This window comes from Dipodomys ordii, unplaced genomic scaffold, assembly GCF_000151885.1.
Source record: "Dipodomys ordii isolate 6190 unplaced genomic scaffold, Dord_2.0 Scaffold105, whole genome shotgun sequence".
Taxonomy (NCBI): domain Eukaryota; kingdom Metazoa; phylum Chordata; class Mammalia; order Rodentia; family Heteromyidae; genus Dipodomys; species Dipodomys ordii.
This window is the reverse complement of record NW_012267321.1, coordinates 1,187,709-1,206,680: the sequence shown is the minus strand read 5'-3', so window position 1 is coordinate 1,206,680 and position 18,972 is coordinate 1,187,709. Positions and strand designations below refer to the sequence as shown.

Here is an 18,972-nt window from a genome sequence, read left to right as displayed (position 1 = left end):
GGGCTCGCGGGCCGGAGAAGACGGGCCGGGCCGGGTCGTACCAAGCGCGGGGGACGCCCCGTTGTAGGGGTCGCCGCGGCCGAACCACTGCGGCGCCCGTGGGGGGGATCCCGGCGCGTACCAACCGGGACCGCGAGGGGGTGGGGCCGGAGCGTACCAAAAAAGGTCGGCCGAGCCCCGGAGAGGAACGATTGGCAGTGGCGTGGCGATGGGCCGTCCCAGCGAGGGGGCGGAGCTGCGAAGACGTGCGGGCCAGGAGCAGCTTTGAGGGGGGTGTGGCGACAGCGAGACTGCGTTGGGAAGAGTGGAAGAAATCAGGCGAAACCAAGTCGGCCACGGGGGGCGATATAACACAAGGAGCGCTCACCAAAGTCCCGAGAGATGACACCAAAAGACCTGGGGAAAGACGGGAGGCTGGACTAGAGGGCCAGGGGGCCACGGAAACTACCTGGAGGCCTTGGGGCTATGAGTCGCACCACGCACGAGGGAAAGGCTTTTGGAAGCGGTGACGTGGCTAGGCGGGCAAGGGACTACAACTCCCAGAGTACTACGCGAGACATGGGCGGGGTCGGAGGGGCCCTACAGAACCCATTGGTCTTAGCTGCTTGCCCATTGGCTCCTGGGCCAAGGTTCCGCCCACCTCCTCCTGCACCTCCAAGATTCTCAGACCGCTTGTCTCACAGTTCGTTGATTCTTTCGCTCAACTTAAACCGAGCGCCCACGTAGTTGCTAGTTGTGTACGATGTTGTTTCCGTTTCTAGCAACGAGGGGCGAAGAGTCGCCCTGGGACGTGGGCTCGCAGCTAGAGTCACCCCCCGAGAAGGCCGGTGGTAGGGCGAGGGAAGATGGGGCAGAGATTGTTTTCTGTTTTGCAGGACTGAGGATGGAACCCAGGACCCCGGTTTGCTAGGCTTGGGTTCGACCATTGAGCCAGCCCCTAACTTTTTTGTGTACTGACCGTGTACGGTGTGAACTCACGGCCTCAGCTTGCTAGGTTGGCTCTCTACCATTTTAGGAACCAGCCCTGCTTGTTGGTCACTTTGAAAATGGAGCCTTACCCAACTTGGCTGCCCCAGCTGCCTTGGAATCATGCTCTTCAAGGTCCCAACCTCCCAAATAGCTGAAATTACAGGAGTGTGCAACCAGCACCTGGCTGCAGTTTGAGATAGTGACCATTTTCACTCACCCAAACAGGCTCGCAACGATGTTTTGTTTTTCCCCATTTCCTCACGAACTTTCCAGTCGTGTCTCATTGCTATTAGAAATTATAACAATGCAAGTCAGGTGCTAATGGCTCACTGTAATCCTAACTATTCAGGAGGCTGAGGATCATGGCCAGCAAAAAGCCAGAAGTGGAGGTGTGGTAGAGTGCCAGCCTTGAGCAGAAAAAAACCAGGGGACAGTGCCCAGTACACACACACACAAACACACCATGCATTCCAGCCTGGCCCCAGTAGTAGCAGTACTTGCCAAAAACAAAAGGATCAGACTGTTTCCAACTACCCACTCCCTTCTCCCTTCCGGGGGCAAGCTAGTCTTTACACACTGGGGTGACTTTTATCTTCTGGTGTTTGGGAGAAAAGCTTTCTCTGGAGGTTGGCTCTGTCAGTGCTGGCTGGCTTTCAGGCCGGCCGCCCCCTCACCTGTGCTGGGGGTGCTCCACTTGTCCTCTCTGTCTCTGCATGTATAGCCTGATCAGGTCACAACAGTGCCCATGTCTCACCTAACTGGATGTGATGATCAAAAGGACCCTGGCTGGCCACTGATGACCAAACGTGGTTGGCAACACGTCTTATCTTTCTGACAGTCTGTTTTGGAGCCCAAGGACGATTTCCTGCCTGGCATATTCACCCAGCGAAGCGCGTGCAGAAAACCTCCAGCCCTTGCTCTTCTTCCCCTTCAGCGGCCTCTGCCAAGAGACTACTCCTTCCTCAAAAACCAAAACAAGAAACAAAACCAAAAACCAAAACCACCACTTCCATGGCACCACTCTTGCCTGGCTCCCTGCCCACCCCTCACAATGTGGGTCTTCCTGAGGGTACCCTCTTTGCTCTGGAATCTTCTCCTTCCAGAGATCACAAAAGAACGGCAGCTGGGTGGCAGATTTTGTTTGATCTTCAGTTTTTTAATTTGCAGGCCATTAGGCGAGGCAAGCACTCCACATTCGCCACAGTCCCCGTCATTCCCTACTGTCTTACACCCATCCTCGTCACACATTTCATCACCTGCCCAAGCCCCTGGAGTTATCTGAGTTTTCAAAAGCCCCTGCTACATGGCTGGCCTGGCACCTTCTGCTGTCACGAGCCCCCTACCCCATCTTCACATGCCTGAGAATCTTCAGGAGTGTTTGCTGTAAAGGTGGATGGCCAGCCTCCTCCCAGCCCTAGACTTGGTCCAAAAGCTCCAGGGCAGGGATCAGAAACTCGTGTCTCCAAGGGGCCAGGCGGCTCACACAAATGAGTGAACTAGTCAGGTATAAGAAAAGTCCAGGGCCACAAAGAAGATCAAATTGGATCTTTACTCAACTATGGTGAAGGCACGGAACAGAATACAAACATGTATGATACTGTCGTCTTATGCTTTAGATTCGAAATTGAAAAAATACAAATTGAAAAATAGAACTATTTTAATTATTAAAATTTTGCTCTCTCATAATTCTCTTGCTCCTGTGAGCTGCGGCTGGAGGGCCGGGCGAGGCCGGGCCGGCAGGGGTGCTCAACCAGCCTCGAGTCCTTCCACTGGAGCCATTATTTTTGAGTCAGAGTTGTAACGGAAAACAGCTGCTGGACCCGCGTGGGTACCCCCAAACGTGGACAGAGCTGAAAAAAATCTCACAGTCTTCCAAAAGAACAGTGTTTAAGAACCAGTGCCCGCCCGCCCTGATTTGCGGTCTGGGCTCACACAGTAGGCCACGGGGCGACAACAGCAAAGGGCCAGCATTGGCTCATTTCAAGAAAGGAGGGGTGGGTGGTCCGGGGAGCCTCTTGGTGGGGGGAGGGGGAGGGCTGGTGTGGGGCCCACAAATGTGGTAGACAGTAGCCTTTCACAGTCAGAAAGCAACTACAGCGAAGGAAGAGCCCCATTGTGTCACCGGCTCCTGGCGCTGGCGGGGTTGGGGCCCACATGGCCATGTTCAAGGAGTGGCTTGCGCGGAGCCCCGCAGAGGCAGCCGGGGTGCAGAGGGGGTGCGGCTTTTGCGTGATCTGAAATGGCCCCAAGTTCAACCGCTGGGATTTCTGTCACAAGCAGGGCTCCCCTGGCCCGTGGCTGGAGCTCAGAGCTTTGTGGCAAAGGTCTCCATGACGTGTGCTACTGGATTCCTGGGGAGGGCGGGGGGAGGGGGGATGGGGGGGCGGACCTCAGTCCTGAGCAGATGCCGCAGGGTGACAGATCCTGGCGTTGCCACGGCTGCCTGTGGTTGTGCTTACGAACCCCTGAGGTGCACAGGGACACCGGCTTGTCTCAAGACATGACTAAGGGGGGGGGGCTATCTTCCAGCAGAGGGCCTGCCTTGGCCCGACCCCCCCCCCCCCCGCCAAGGGAACACATCTTCGGTCACCTCAAGATTCTCACCACCACCAATAAATAAAGCTAAGTGGTTGGACAGAGTTTAGGAGCGGCGGGGAGAGGAGGCCACGTGCGGAGGACTCAGCCAGGCACCCGTAAACTCATGGCGCCGTGCAAATGCCCGTGGCACTCAACCCGCCTCACAGTCGTGCATTCCAACTCCTCTCCACACTCGGGTGCTCGTGCCCGGGGTTGGGGGTGGGGTGGGGTGGAGTTCTCTTCCCATCACTCCTTCCGCTCCTACTGACACTTGAGCCCCTTCTTGAGCTCGCTGAGGATGGCGGCGCGCGTCTGCTCCGTGTACTGGCTGTAGCTCTTACTGTGCTGGGACTCATAGTGGCGCTTCAGGTTGTACTCTTTCAACACAGACACGATTTTTTTGCATATTAAACACGTAGGCATGTTCTTCACTTCCACAAAGAAATAGTCTCGCTCCCATCTTTCTCGAAACACGCGGCCCTCTCCTTCTCTCTTTCGTTTGGCCACTTTTGAGAGACATGGGTATAAGAAAGAGTTCACTTTTCTCTGATCGCTCCCACACAACAACACAGTGCCAGCCCCGAGACGCCGAGCGCCCTCCCCGCGGGGTGCGGGAGGGAGTGCTGGGGACTGTGGCGAAGCCAAGGGGCCTGCTTAGCCCGCTGCTGCCAGGTGGAAGGGTGGGCCCAGGGGTGCCAGGTCTTCTGATTGGTTAAGAGCAGCCGTGTGTGTGTGTGTGTGTGTGTGTGTGTATCATTCTGTTTTGCACAACTAACTCATCAGAAAACAAGTGCCACATCTGCTCACCCAGGGAAGGCCAAACAAAACTCGGCTGCAGCGCAGCCACGGCCCGCAGCCACGAGACGCAACCTCCCCTGGGATGGGCCAGGAACCCGCATTGCCAGCCAGCGAGCCAAGTGCGGTCCACACACGGACCACGCTGACCAACACTACCCTACATCTGACAAGATAGCCACTCTGCCTGCAGGACACCCCTGCGCCCTGCCGCCCCGGCCTCTCCTAGGAGGGCTTTCCAAAGCCTCGCCTCGCCTGGCCTGAGCCAGCTCCCCGCCTCAGCGCTGGCCACCGTCCATCCACCTCGTGCACACCAACGCCTGCCCTGTCCACGCCTGTGTTTCCACCATCACACGCTGCCCCTCGGGCACCACTGACCTCCTACCTCACACCTGTGCCACTCAGGCCCTCCGGGGGGGCTGCTGGCACTCAGCACACCCCTCTCGGCCTCCTGCATAGCCGAGGGGTCACCCTGACACCAGAGCCAGCCACGCCTGCCCCCGGCGTGCCGCCTACCCTGAGCCCCCAGGATACTCCTAACTGCCCACACTGGGCTCTGAGCCCCGCCCCGCCCGTGGAGCCGTGCCCCAGGGCCTGCCCTCCTGACTGCTGCTGCTCTCTGCAGGTGCCGGGAGCCCCGGTGGGTCAGATGCTCTTCGGGGCTCCCTGCCAGGCCCATGCCACACGGGACCCTGGGTGCTTCCTGCCTGGCTGGCAACACTGCCAGCTGAGGCAACAGGACGTAGCCCCGGGTCTCCTGCCCACAACTGGGGGACGTCAGTGACGGGAGCCGGGGTGTGTGTTCAAAGGAACTTTATTGGGTGTTGGGGTTCAGATGAGATCCATGAGGATGTCGTCCTCCATGACGCTGGGCTGCAGGCCCGGCTGGGGGACCGGGCCCCGGGGACCCCCGCTCAGCAGCATCTGACCTGGGGGGCAGGGGAAGGGACTGCATCTCCCAGAAGGCCCTGGGCCTGTGTCCTCCCTCCTCCTCTGGAGCCCAGGCACTCCTTTTTCCCACGAAGCTTTGGGGACCCAATGGCGGCACCTTCTGACCCACGTGCTGGCAGTTTCCCATGAGCCTCTCTGACCCTAAGACCGTTTCCAGCGCCCATGGGCGAGGATCATGGAGAGACTTTTTGTGCCCACAGGCTGGCCTTCCCGTGGCCCTCAAAACCCTCGAAGGGCCTCGGACGGGACACTGTCCACACCCCTGCCCTCCTCTGCAGCCCCTTACCTGGAAGTGGCGCACGGGGGGGCAGCTGCGCAGGCCAGGACTGGGCGGGCGGCGGGTGCAGGAGAGGGGGCCCCAGCTGGGGCTGCCCCAGGCTCTGGTGTGGTGGGGGCAGCAGTGCGGGCGCCCCTGGTGGCTGCAGGTGGTGGAGGGAAGCCTGGGGCAGGGGCACCCCAGACTGGGGCTAGGGGAACAAGAGGGAGGCTCAGAGGCCGCTGGAACCCATGTGGCTCCCCATGCTGCCTCTGGCGTGGAGGCGGCTGGGAGGGGTCTGGGGGTGCCGAGTGCGGAGGACAGCAGCGGGGTCTGCCTGGACCTCACCCCGCCGACCAGAGCCAGCCTCCCTCCACCACACCCCAAATCTCACCGGTGGGGGATTGAGGAGGAGACTCCGTAGTTGAGGGTTGGCTCCAGGGTTCTGAGGCCGAAGGGTGGGTCCTGGAGGGGGTGGACCAGGGGCGGCTCCGGGGGGGCCCTGGGGTGCACCTGGAGGAGCCTGGGTGGTACTTTGAGGCTGGGGTTGCCCTGCGGCCCCAGAGGCCCCCACAGTGGCCTGAGGCTGGGGCTGCGGTGCACGGAGCTGGAGCTGGTGGAGAGAGATGGGGGTGAGGGAGAAGGGCATAGCCCCAGACTTCTTGATCTCAGAGTAAGTGAGAACAACAGGTGATGTGCAGTCCCTGACTTCCCCCAGCTGTGTCCTCACCAGATTCTGTGGGGGCCTTGCTTGGTCCTCTAGAATAGGGCCCAGGCCTGGAGGCGCCTGCTGTGCCCCCATCTGCAAGGGGAGAAGAGGAGCAGGTCAACGGGGGCCATGAGGATTGGGGCACACAGAGAGTGGGAGGGGGGGGCTGAAACATTTTCTTGGGGGCCAGGCAGGCTTGGGAGGGGGAAACACACTGCGAGGCACCGAGGAGAACGGCCTCCAGGAAATAGGGTGGGAGCTGGGAAGGTGGCTCAGTGGTAGAGTGCTTGCCTAGAATGCATGAGACCTTGGGTTCAATTCCTCAGCACCACATAAACAGAAAGCCAAATGTGGCACTGTGGCTCAAGTGGTCGAGTGCTAGCTGTGAGCTGAAGAGCTCAGGGACAGCACCCGCCCAGAGTTCAAGCCCCACGAACGACCCCCCACAAAAAAGAGGCTGTGTAGAACTTGGGGGGCCATGACTTGAGAGACTGGAGATGGAAAAGGCCAGGCGAGCCCGACTGAGCTGGGGTCATGGCTCACCCCTCGCTGCTGCTCCAGCTTCTGCTGCTGGACTTGCTTGTGGTTGGTGATGACCTGACGGATGCCGTTGACAAAGCCGCTCTGGTCGTAGGGGATGAGGCCCATGAAGATCTTCTTCTTGGACGAGTACAGCAGCATGAGCACGCGCACCTCGCACGGGGCCGTGTGGGGGAAGTGAACGCAGCCCGCCTGCAGACAGAGGCTCTAGATCCCTCTCCACCCCTGGAGGTGGCCCACCAGCCCTCTCTACCTCCCGGTTCTAGAAGGTTTCAGAAGCTCAGAAGTGGCTGAGCAGAGAGCCCTCATGATTGACAGCTGCTCTGAGGACTTGGGAGTGGTTTGGGAGGAGCTGGAGTTCTGGCAGGTATGGGGCAGGATCAGCCTGGGGGTAGGGGTACAGCTCAGGGGACAGGGGAGACAGGAGAGGCCATGTTGCCAGGGGCGGATGGGATTGGGACCTGGCAGGCAGGTGCCTGGGCCATGGCGGCATTCAGCCCACAGCAGGCCCAGGCCCAGTGCACTGCACTGGCCTCCCCATGTCCAGTCTCGTCCAAGTGGACAGGGCACAGGGAGCCCTGAGGAAGAGCCCCAGACAACCCCAACACTGGATCCCAAGTCCCCAATGTGAAACTAGGCCTGCACCTCCACTTCCAGGCTCCTATTTACGTCAAAAATCAACATCTGCTCTGGTGCCTGGCTCGGACCCCAGCCACACACACAGGAGACACGGTTCTCAGTGATGGGGCAGGGCAAGTGGTCACTCGGCCCAGCCACCACTGAGGGCACCCCCCCCCATGCCCCATGGACACAAGGCTCCTTCAGTTGAACCAAACTCCCAGGAGCTCAGAAGGGTGGACAGAAGAGCAGGTGCCCGGGTCACCCCACACTCACAAAGCCATTGCCCATGATGCGGTAGAGGCCCTTGAGGGACTCCTGGTCCTTGTTGAAGTGGAACTGCACCATCCTCGAGTTCCGGAACAGAGGGCCCAGGGTAGTCTGCAGACACAGGCGGCTGTGAGGAGAGGAGCCGGGGCAGGAGGGACAGGGGGAGCAGGTGGGGGAGAAGAGAAAGGGGGGGAAAGGAAGGGGGGAAAGGAGGGAAGAGGGTGGGAAGGAAGGGCAGGGTGAGGCGCTCACCAGCAGCTGCTGGGGGATGAGCTGCATGATCAGCTTCTGCGGCCACTGCTCCGTCTTCCTGGGGGAGGGGGGCAGGAGGGGGTCAGCAGGGTGGGACCCCAGCCTCCCCCTCCCCCACCACACACACCCAGGCTACCACCTACAGGTTCTCTCCATGGTTCACGTAGACCTGACAGGGCAGTGACCGGGTCAGCTTGGTGCTGGCATCCACCGAGGCTGGCTTAGGTTTCTGAGGGGGGAAAAATACATCTCAGGGAGGAGGGCTCCCCTGGTCCCTCCTAACCCCCATCCTGGTGGCCCCAAAGCTCAGGACACCCCAACTTGAAGTCTTGGTTCCTCCTCCACCAATCCACGTTTATCTAGTCTCAAAAGTCCCCAAACTTGGGGGCTCCTCTAGTCCTAAGCCTGGGGGCTCACCTAGTCCTAAGTCCTACAGCCCACTAGACCCCAGGGCCAGAGTTCTGGGGTCTTCACCATACCCTATCTGGGTTCCTCCTCCACCAATCCACGTTTATCTAGTCTCAAAAGTCCCCAAACTTGGGGGCTCCTCTAGTCCTAAGCCTGGGGGCTCACCTAGTCCTAAGTCCTACAGCCCACTAGACCCCAGGGCCAGAGTTCTGGGGTCTTCACCATACCCTATCTGACATGGGCGCTTGGATTATAGGCAGAAGCCACCAAGTGCTCGACCCAACACAACTTTTTTTTTTTGTTGGTTGTAGGGGGCTTGAAATCTGGGCCTGGGCACTGTCCCTTAGCTCTTCAGCTCAAGGCGAGTACCCTACCACTTGAGCCACAGCACTTCTGGCTTTTTTTCCCCTGCTTATTTGGTGCTGAGGAATTGAACCCAGGGCCTCATGCGTGCAAGGCAAGCGCTCTACCACTGAGCCACCTTCCCAGTCCCCTCAACACAACTCTTAACCTGAGCTGCAAACCCGTGGACTCTTGGGACTCATCTCTGGACCACAAGTCCTGTACTTCAGGAGGCCCCTGCCTGTCCACTCACCTCTTGCCACTCTAGAACCCCACTCCATGCCAGGAGCTTGTTGGGGACAGACTGCTGCCCACCGAGAGCTGGGGCCCCCATCTGGGCGGGGGAAGGGCCACTCACCCCGCCGGGGGCCACGGAGCCAGCCTGAGGAAGAGGAGGAGGAGGAGGAGGTGAGGCCATACTAAAAAGACAGAACAGAGCCCACTCCTCCTTTCCTCCCACAAGGCCCCCGCCACTCCAAACACAAGGATGGTGAAGTCCATGTAGCCTGAACTCCCAGTTCCAAGGTCCCAGGGTGCCCTGTGGTCCCAGAGCTCTGCCTGGCTCTGACACAGCGAGATTCTGCCCCAGACTCTCCCACCCCAAAGCCACACAGCATGTGCACCACAGGCTCCAAGATCCTGGACCCGGGGAAGCTAATCAGGAAGTCCTTAGCCAGGGGAAGCGGTGGAGGACAAGCCAGAACATACCATAGACGCGGCCCCAGACGGGGCAGGAGGAGCCAGGCCTGGGCCAGGCGCTACAGTAGACACCAAGCTGGGCTGGGATGAAGGAGGCGGCTTGGGGGCACCAGGGGGCCCTTGTGGCAGTGTAGAGGCTGGGGCCTGGCTGAAGGGGGGTCCCACTCCTGAGGCAGCTTGCTGCAGAGGGTTGATGGGCGAGACTGTAAGAGAGATCGGGGCACAGGTGAGCTCATCGTGTGGGAAGAGCCCCGCCACCCACCTGCAACTTCAGCCCTGGACTCACAGCGTGGGCCCAGCCCAGCCTTCTGGTTCTTGGCAGCCTCCACTGCATTCTGGGCAGCCACCTGAGCGGCGCTCAGGTTCCCAGGGACCTGAGGATGGAGGGAGCCAGTGAGAACCGTGCACCCTGGGCCTGTGCGCCCAACAATGAAGACACCCACCCCGCTCAGGAGGCCACGACTCTCACATCACCCCCTGCCACCACTGCTCCACCCACCCACCCTCCTTCCCTCCCAACATCCACTGGGGACCGCTTCCCCTTCCACGTCCACCCCAGGGCTCACCCAGGTCCTCCCAGGAGACCATGGCTCCTACAGGCCCGAGTCACCTCCATACCTGGTACTGTGGTGGGACGGGGGGCAGAGCTTGCTGGGGTGCTGTGGAGAGGGTGGCAGCCGAGGACGGGGCAGGAGGCAGGGGAACCGGCTGCTTCGGCTGGAGCGGGCCTGCGGCTGAGCTACCCCCAACTGGAGCCCAGGAGAAGGAGTTGGAGGTGGAGAGTGGAAAAAAGCCAAAATCAGGTCAGAGGGCACAGGAGATACAACAGCCCCAGCCCAAGGGGCGAAAAAACCCCAAACCGGGTCAGCAGGCCTGGGGAGATGGTAGCCCTGGCCGGAATGCATGGCTCACCAGGCAGCACCAGCCCGCGCACCAGCACCATGTGCCTGGGGTCCTGGCTCACGTCCGCAGGGGGCTGCAGTGGCTCCAGCAGGGCGGGGGGCGCCGCCTTCTCAAACAGAAGGCGGAGGGCAGGCAGCTTCCGTGGAGACACAATGGAGAAGTGTATCCCTCGCTGCGGGGCAGGGGGCAAAGGGTCAGGACAAGGTCCCCCTCTGCCTCCCACCTCACCAGAGACTGGACAGCCAGGGCCCTAAAACTACAACTCCCATCAGGCACTGGTCCAAGGACAGCCAGAGCTGTAACTTGAACCCACACCATGGAGGGATCAGGTGTTGAGCCATCTATGACTGCTCTGGGACAAAGGGGTCCATCCTGTAGTCCTCCTCCCTCAAACCCAGGGGCTCATCCCACAGACCTGCTCCCTCAGACTGGGGCCCCTCACCTCCCCAATCTTCTGCACGAGGCTCTCAGTGGTGCACCCTGAGTACGTGGTACTCTCCACAGCTGGCAGCAGATATGGGGGCGAGTTGCAGATCAAGAGACAGACTCGGTGTGTCTGGCCACTGGGGGGGGGGGGATGAGGAAGATGTGAAGCAGGCACCCCAAGGGCTTGGAGGTGCACACAGCCCACCCACACAAAACCGTGTGCAAAGCCTTCTTTCGCAAATGACAGCACCAAAGCGCCCAGGTTTGGTGACTTGCTGCAGGACATCAGCAGCTAAAGGGGGCTGGAGGAAGTCCCACCAGCTTCTCATAGACGGGCTATGCATGGCGAGGCAGGAAAGAGAAAGGGCAGGAGGAAGGAGACCAGGGCGCAAGGAGCGGGCGAGGAGGGACTCACATCTGCTCTCGCATCTTCTTGAAGTCATCAAACAGCTGCAGGGCGGTGCTGAGGCCTTCTGCGATGAGGCTGCAGCTCTCCCCGCCCCCGCCCATGAACCTGCAGGGGGTCGGGTGCTCATCAGATCCAGGGGCCACACATAGGAGCTGCCACCATCCCAACCCCATGTCCTGCCAAACAGCCTGTCCCCGACTGCCCCGAAAGTTAGCCACCAACTACAAGCTCCCTGCTCTTTCCATGGCACCTGAGGGCCAGGCCTGGAGGCCAGCAGGCCCCTACGAGGCCTGGAATCGGGGAATGGATGGGCAAGGAGCCTGGAAGCAAGCTCAGGGCCCTGTGAACCCCAGTCCTGTCCATCTCCTTGCTCCTTCCTCTCTTCCAGGCCTTCTGCTCCATCTTTCCTGTCTTTCTTTTTCTTTTTTTCTCTCAAGCCTGGCACTCTATCACTGAAGCCACAGCTCCACTTCCAGCTTTTTGCAGATTAACTGGAGATAAGAGATTCATATGCTTTCCTGCTCAGGCTTAGAATCAGGAAAAAGAAGAAAAGAAGAAAGGTTGGAAGTGGAGGCATGGCTAAAAGAGTGAAGTGTCAGGTGCTGAAAGAGCTCAAAGCCCCAAGGTTCAAAAAATAAAAAAAATAAATGGTAACTTAAAGGCTCGGGGCGTGGCTCAAATGGAAGAGCCATACCTTGTCATCCTAGCTACTAAAGAGGCAAAGACAGGAGGATGGAAAATTCCAGGCCAGCCTTGATTACATAAAGGAAGAAAGCGTGAAACTCCCTAACCTTATGAGACCCAAAAAAACTTGCTTTTGTCTCACTGAACACTGTCACCCAAGACACATCCCAGCTGACACAAACCAAATGAGAAAAACTTAATGAAGGGCTGGGAATGTGGCTTCATGGTAGAATGCCTGCTAGCATGCATAACGCTCTGGGTTCCATTCCTCAGTACCACATAAACAGAAAAGGCCGGAAGTGGCGCTGTGGCTTAAGTGGTAAAGTGCTAGCCTTGAGCAAAATAAATCAATAAGTCAATAAATAAAATAGAAGTTCTGGGACAGTGCCCAGGCCCTGAGTTCAAGCCCCAGGACTGGCAAAAAAAAAAAAAAAAATTAAAGGAAAAAAAAAAAAAGAAGAACAAAATGTAGTCTGAATACCACAAAGTTTGTGCTGAATCACATTCCCAAAGAAACCCAAAGATGAAATTACACCGAAAGTGCTCCGGGTCTCTGCTAACCTACTCAGGGCCCTCTGCCCCTTCCCCGCCCCAGTGCTGATGCAAACTCAAGGCCTGATGCATGACAATCAAGCACTCTACCACTGAGCCTCCAGCACCCATTTTTTTGTCTCTTCCATTACCAGGCCCCAGGGGCCTCGGTGCCAGATGCCATAAGAGGCAATGATCAAAGTGAATAAACAGGACCAGCAGCCATCCTGGACGCAGGGGTAGTCGCCCAGGGCTGAGCCCTGCCTGCCTGAGGCCTGCTGACAATTCCTTTCACCTTTTGGGAGCTAGAAACTTTTGCTGACCAATTTAACTGCCATCATGCAATGGGGACCCCATCATGCCTGCCTTCCACCACTCCTCTGTGGAGGTCATTAGCCTTGAAAGAAAGGATAAGGGACATGGGGGAATGAGCTTTCCCAAGAAAGGCCTTCCCTGCCCCCCACATGCTGGACATGCCCGCGGAGATAAGATTTCCCCAAGAATGAACAAAACTTGCTGTTACAGCCCCAGGAATGTCAGGGACACTGAGTGCAGATGGTTACAAATGAGTAGATCCAAACCGTGAGAAGAATGCCTGAGCATGCTTATCTGCAGGGCGTTTGTCTTTGGCTCTGGGAACAGCACATTCCAAGTTAAGGGCCAGAGACACGAAGCTCAAGGTGTTCCCTTCTCAGCCCGCTTATCTCCCAGAGATTTCTCCCACGGGGAGGGCTGCTTCTCCCAACACAGCCTATCTGCCATTACCTTCCTTCCCTGTGGTACTGCGCCCCACAGGAGGCAAACAACAGGAGAAAGACAGAGATCCCAACACTCACAGGGCAGTGAGGGGACCAGCAGAGGATCATGGGACAGAAGAGGGAGCAACAAGCTGCTTGAAGGAATGAAGAAAGGAATCACTCACTCATTCATCCAAGTATTCCTGGGGCCTGCTTTAGGTACGACGGGGACTACTGACTTGAGATGCATGAGACTACACTCAGAGACCTCATTTTGTAAGTTATTTATGAGCTAGCCAACTTGTTCTCCACTGGGGTGAATCTTGTCTCCACCCTCCCCCCCCCTCCAACATTCAATAATTCCTAGAGATGATTTTATTTTTTTTGGTTGGTTGTGGGGCTTGAACTCTGGGCCTGGGCACTGTCCCTCAGCTCTTCAGCTGAAGGTGAGTACGCTACTGAGTCACTGCGCGACTTCCGGTATTCTGAGTGGTTTATTAGAGATAAGAGTCTCATGGTGGCTCACACCTATAATCCTAGCTACTCGGGAGGCTGAGATCTGAGGATCTTGGTTTAAAAGCCAGCCCAGGCAGGAAGGTCCACGAGACTCTTATCTCCAATAAACCATTCAGAAAACTGGAAGTGACACTGTGGCTCAAGTGGTACAGCGCTAGCCTTGAGCTGAAGAGCTGAGGGACAGCGCCCAGGCCCCACGACTGACAAAAAAAAAAAAGGAAAAGAAAAGCACTAGGGATAGATGCCACGGCTGGAGCAGTGGCAGTTTCTGCTCAGCATCCTGTGTGCATGCGCACACACGTACACGCATACACATGTGCGCACACCTAGCAGCTTCCTCACTTCTCTTGTAGGAGTTCACTCCCTCTAGGGAAAGCCAGCCTGGTCACACAGCCAGCCGGAAGAGGTCTGAGACAAGGGCCACAGGGTGGGGCTCCTTGGAAACAGCTCTTCTATGCTACTCTTGAGTGACTGCAACCCTAAGAGAGACCACAACTGAACCATCTAACTAAGTGTAAGTCCCAAATTCCAGACCCACAAACAGTGCACAGGTTAATTACTTGTTTAAAAAAGAAAGAATTGAAGACCAGAAAGCAAAACAGAAGGTGAATACGACCAAGGAAAACTATATATACACTTATGGAACTATCACAATGAAAACCTATACAATACACACTAATAAAAAAAAATGCAGGCTGGGAAAGTAGCTCAGTGGTAGAGCGCTTGCCTTGCATGCCTGAGGCCCTGGGTTCGATTCCTCAGCACCACATAAGCAAAAAGAAAAAAGCCGGAAGTGGTGCTGTGGCTCAAGTGGTAGAGTGCTAGCCTAGAGCTGAAGAGCTGAGGGAGAGCGCCCAGGCCCAGGCCCACAACCGGACCCCCCCCCCAAAAAAATTGCTGGGCAGGGTAGTATATGCCTATAATCCCAGCATTCAAAGAGAGTGGGGAGGAGGATCTCAGGTTCAAGGCCAACCTACAGAGCATAGTGAATCCTGGGCTAATCTGGGCTATAAAACTCTTGTCTTGAAAAGACTCCTTGTAGTGTTCAACCACTAAGTTGTTACGGGGAACCTCATTATATAGCAACAGATGAAAACGGTAATGCACAATACACCACCATTGCTACTTTGGAGAATGAGCCACAGGCACAGGAGCCTTTCCCCTCTGGGGAGAGAGGTTCTGCTGAAACTGTACACATGAATAGATAGGTCAGACAGAAACAACTCCATCCTACAACTCCTTGAAGGTAATATTCAAAGAGGGGAGGAAAAAATAAAAAAAGAAAAGTCTATGGGGAAGAAGGAGCTGTCATTCAACCCCAAGACACAAGACTCCAGAACTAAAATGTGAAGCTGGAAGACCTGACCCAAACCACACAGCAGGATCTCCTAGCCCAGCCCCAGCCCCTGGATTCAGGCCTCAACACACCCATTTGAAAGGCCAAGGACACAGGGCTGAGGTGGCAGAGGAGAGGGTCACACACAGTACAAGGAACAGGATGCATCCTGCCAAGCACAGAATCCTCCCCCAAGTGACAAAAGGGACAGAAACACATCACCCTGGTGGTCGCTTCAGCTACCCAAGGGGAGAGAGCTCCAGCCCAAGCCACCACAGTCCCCCCACCCTCTCCAAACAGTGGGGAGTGCTCACCTAATGCCATCCAGCCAGGTGACAAACTCATAGGCGCTGCTGGTGGGGGCGTGGCATTGTACGTAGGACTCCGGGGCACAGTCCACCGTGTTGAAGACCACAAGGCTATACTGGGTTCCCCCATACTGAAAATGGGAGACAGAGACTTTTAATCTGGGAGGAAAGCTCCAGTGAATCCAAGAAGGAACTAGGGCTCTCAGCTATCTCACACACCGAAACCCTGACCCAAACTTCCTTCCCCCTCAGAACTCCAGGCCTGAGCCTCTGCTCTCAGACTCAGGGGTCCAAGCCCCAAGCCTCCTCCCTCAGACCCAGGAGACCAGGTCCAGCCCCCAGTCTTCCTTCCTCAGACTTAGGGCTCCAGGCCCCAGCCCTTCTCCCTCAGATTCATTAGATCCAGGACAAACATCCTCTCTCAGACCCAGGGATTCAGCTCAACCTCCCCTCTCAGACTATGGGTCTAGGGCCCCAGCCTCCTCCCTCAAACCCAGGAATCTAGACCCCAGAGTCCTCCTTCAGACCCAGGAGTCCAGGGCCAAACTCTTCCCTCAGACCCAGAGGGCCAGCCCCCAGCCTCCTCCCTCAGACCCAGGGCTCCAGGCCCCAGCCTCCACTCTCAAACCTAGGGGTCCAGGCTCCAATCCTCCTCCCTCAGACCCAGGAGACCAAGTCCAGCCCCCAGTCCTCCTTCGTCAGACTTCGGGCTCCAGGCCCCGGCCCTTCTCCCTCAGATCCATAGCTCCAGGACAAGCTTTCTCTCTCAGACCCAGGGATTCAGGCCCAGACTCCTCTTTCAGACTTAGGGTCTAGGTCCCAGTCTCCTCCCTCAAACCCAGGAGTCTAGACCGCAGCGTCTTCCCTCAGGCTCAGGGGTCCAGGCCCCAGCCTCCACCCTTAGACCCAGGGGTCCAGGCCCCAGCCTCCTCCCTCAGATGCAAAGGTCCAGGCCTCAGCCCTCCTCTCTCAGACCCAGAGGTCCAGGCCCAGCCTCCTCTCTCAGGCCTAGTGGTCCAGGCCCCAGCCTCCGCCCTCAGACCAGGCGAGCCCAGACTCACGTCTCCCCCGAAGTCCGTCTCGGCAGGGGGCCCACCATTGAAGTACCTGCGAGGACCGGGGGTAGGTAAAGGTGGGGTCAGGTTGGCGGCGGGGAGCGCCGGGGGGCGGGGCTGGGGCGCGGGAGCCGCACTCACTCGATCGCGGGGAGCAGATAGTGGTTGCGGAGCCCCTCGAAGTAGGGCCCCAGGTTGGCGGTGCCCTCAATCACAAACACCACGTCGGCCACCAGGCCCCCGGCGCGGGCCGGGCCCTCGGACCCGGGGACCATGCCCCGCGCCACCCCCGCCGTCGCCACCGCCGCCACGGTCGCCGCCGAAGAGCGGAAGTGCGCCTTTTTCGCGCGTGCGCCCTTGCGGGTCCGCGGCTTGCGCTGCGCATGCGCGCCGCCATGCTTGTGCGGGGCCGCCCGGGCCTTCTTTTTTTTTTTTAACTTCATCACCGTTTACACGCACGGCGTGGACGTCTCTGACGGGGTTCTCGGAGCCCCAGGGGGATGGCTGAAGTACTACGTGAACCCTAAAGAGCGAACTACCGCTCGCTGAACAGCAGCGCCTCTTGCCATCTTTGAGCGGGGCGCCCGTTTGCCCCGGGTCCAGGGGGCGGGGTCAGGAGACCTGGTTGCTACGCAACGCGTCCACGGCCCTTGTTTCCTCACAGAGAGCTCGAGTTTCTGGTTGGCCTCTGGGGGAGGGGCGGGGGGAGGGAACGAGTGCAGGACCAGTCACGTGGTCCGAAGCGCGGTTACTAGGCAACGCGTAAGAGTGGCAGCTGGGAAGCCGGTGCGAGTTGTTTTCTTCCCTTCCCCGACCCCCCCACCCCGCCTCTAAAAGAAGCCGTAGCCTAGCCCAAGTGGACGTTGCTAGGCAACATCTGATAGTTGTTTTCTGGGAAAAAAGCCAGAAACTGACCCAGAACATAAATACATTCCAAGCGGATTAAAAATGTGAATGCAACAAATGAAACCCGAAAACGGTATTTGAAGGGAAAGAATACATGGTAAAATCCTGAAAAACTGGAACTGACACGAGTATCACTCCCGCAAAAACACAAAATATGAAATCTTGTCTGTTGACTCATCGAAGACTGCATAAATTGTGTTGAAAAATACACAATAAAGTGGAGAATATCTTTGTAACACGTGTGGATAGAAATTTGTTATGCAAATGCATCTTGCGGATAGCAGTTTCGAAAAATACACAACATGAAGACAGGAAGGAGGCTGAGCAAGCCTTATTCCCTACAAAAAAAAAAAAAGACCTTTCATCTGGAGGCGGAGGCAGAACTATCGCAAGTTCCAGGCCAGCCTGGGTAGAGTTAGGAAACCCTGTCTCAAAAACAAAACACAAATGAAAGAACTGAAGGAAGGGGGCGTGGCCTCAGTGGGTTAAAGTCTCAGTTATCATGGGGAAAAAAAATTAAACGAGGATTTTGAATGTTCCTAACAGAAATGATGAATGATGGATACAGCAATTATTCCTGATCTGATCTACCTACATTGTATGTATTGAAAGGTTACACCATCCTACTGGAATATATACAATTCAGTGTCCACCAGAAATAAAAATATGTAATTTTTTTTTTGCAGAATCTAGAACTAAAATGATGATGATGATAAATGGGACATAAGTTTAAAAGAGGAGGGTTGGGAAGGTAGCTCAGTGGTAGAGTGCTTGCCTTGCATGCATGAGGCCCCTGGGTTCAATTCCTCAGCACTACATAAGCAGAAAAAGCCGGAAGTGGTGCTGTGGCTCAAGTGGTAGAGCGCTAGCCTTGAGCTGAAGAGCTGAGGACAGCGCCCAGGCCCAGAGTTCATGCCCCATGACTGACCAAAAAAAAAAAAAGTTTAAAAGAGGAACTGTAAGAAGAGGTGTGGAAAAGGCAGGAGAGAAAGAGAGGAAAGGGTACGGTACTTGGGGATGAGGAAAATTAATGCTATATATATGAAGATAGCATGATGAAACTCACCAATTGTGTGTGTGTTTGTGTGCCAGTCCTGGGGCTTGAACTCAGGGTCTGAGTGCTGTCTCTGAGCAAGGCAAGCTCTCTACAACTTGAGTTACACCTCCGCTTCCAGTGTTTAATTGGAGTTAAGAGTCTCAGGGACTTTCCTGCCCAGGGTGACTTTGAATATTGATTCTCACATCTCGGCTTACCAAGTAGCAAGAGTTATAGGCATAAGCTACACATCCCTAGCTTGGCAGCACTATGTTGTTGGTAGTGGTGGTCATGGGGCTTGAACTCTGGGCCTGCGCGCTGTCCCTCAGCGATTCAGCTCAAGGAGAGTGCTCTACCGCTTAAGCCACAGCACCACTTCTAGTTTTCTGGTGGTTAATTGGAGATAAGAGTCTCTCTCTTTTTTTTTTTTTTGGTCTGGTCGTGGGGCCTGAACTCTGGGCCTGGGCGCTGTCCCTCAGCTCTTCAGCTCAAGGCTAGCGCTCTACCACTTGAGCCACAGCGTCACTTCCAGCTTTTTTTTTCTGCTTATGTGGTGCTGAGGAATCGAACCCAGGGCCTCATGCATGCAAGACAAGCGCTCTACCCTTGGGCCACTTTCCAGCCCAGCTAAGAGTCTCACAGTGTTTCTTGCTCGGGCTGGCTTTGAACCGCGATCCTCAGATCTCAGCCTCCTTAGTACCTAAGATGACAGAATTGAGCCACCAATGCCCGGTACAAA

The 18,972-nt window shown here is 56.8% G+C and overlaps 2 protein-coding genes across 3 annotated transcripts in view; both read right to left on the bottom strand.

Moving 5' to 3' along the window:
* The window catches only part of Ptov1 (prostate tumor overexpressed 1), a 6,816-nt gene extending 5,563 nt beyond the window's left edge, over window positions 1-1,253 (bottom strand). Inside the window, exons 1-2 of the mRNA XM_013027586.1 lie at window positions 1,187-1,253; window positions 158-396 (exon numbers count right to left, since the gene is read on the bottom strand). Of these exons, the coding sequence (XP_012883040.1) occupies window positions 158-396; window positions 1,187-1,253 (306 nt within the window). The remainder of the gene's footprint in view (window positions 1-157; window positions 397-1,186) is intronic.
* A 1,246-nt stretch (window positions 1,254-2,499) lies between these two features.
* Med25 (mediator complex subunit 25) lies at window positions 2,500-16,623 on the bottom strand. 2 transcript variants are annotated; one of them, XM_013027674.1, is made up of 18 exons: window positions 16,433-16,601; window positions 16,298-16,343; window positions 15,243-15,367; window positions 11,131-11,229; window positions 10,732-10,852; window positions 10,299-10,461; window positions 10,005-10,135; window positions 9,673-9,760; window positions 9,396-9,589; window positions 8,941-9,069; window positions 8,081-8,166; window positions 7,938-7,995; window positions 7,692-7,796; window positions 6,801-6,989; window positions 6,279-6,350; window positions 5,943-6,161; window positions 5,579-5,759; window positions 2,500-4,052 (listed from the first exon to the last, which is right to left on the bottom strand). In XM_013027674.1, exons 1-18 carry the CDS (start codon window positions 16,564-16,566, stop codon window positions 3,808-3,810), a joined length of 2,385 nt encoding a protein of 794 aa, XP_012883128.1. In that variant the 5' UTR covers window positions 16,567-16,601; the 3' UTR covers window positions 2,500-3,807. The 2 variants fall into 2 exon arrangements, with proteins under 2 accessions (XP_012883128.1, XP_012883129.1); XM_013027675.1 differs by lacking the exon at window positions 2,500-4,052 and adding an exon at window positions 5,138-5,270 and having other exon boundaries at window positions 16,433-16,623.
* Between the last annotated feature and the right edge of the window lie 2,349 nt (window positions 16,624-18,972).

Bases quoted from the DNA above. Each gene is read 5' to 3' on its own strand.
- Med25 (XM_013027674.1), bottom strand. From the start codon at position 16,566: ATGGTCCCCGGGTCCGAGGGCCCGGCCCGCGCCGGGGGCCTGGTGGCC. The intron at 7,797-7,937 runs GTGAGCGCCTCA...CTGTGTCTGCAG, and splicing joins TCATCCCCCAGCAGCTGCTG to ACTACCCTGGGCCCTCTGTT. The intron at 5,760-5,942 runs GTGAGATTTGGG...TTGTTCCCCTAG, and splicing joins TCCTCCTCAATCCCCCACCG to CCCCAGTCTGGGGTGCCCCT.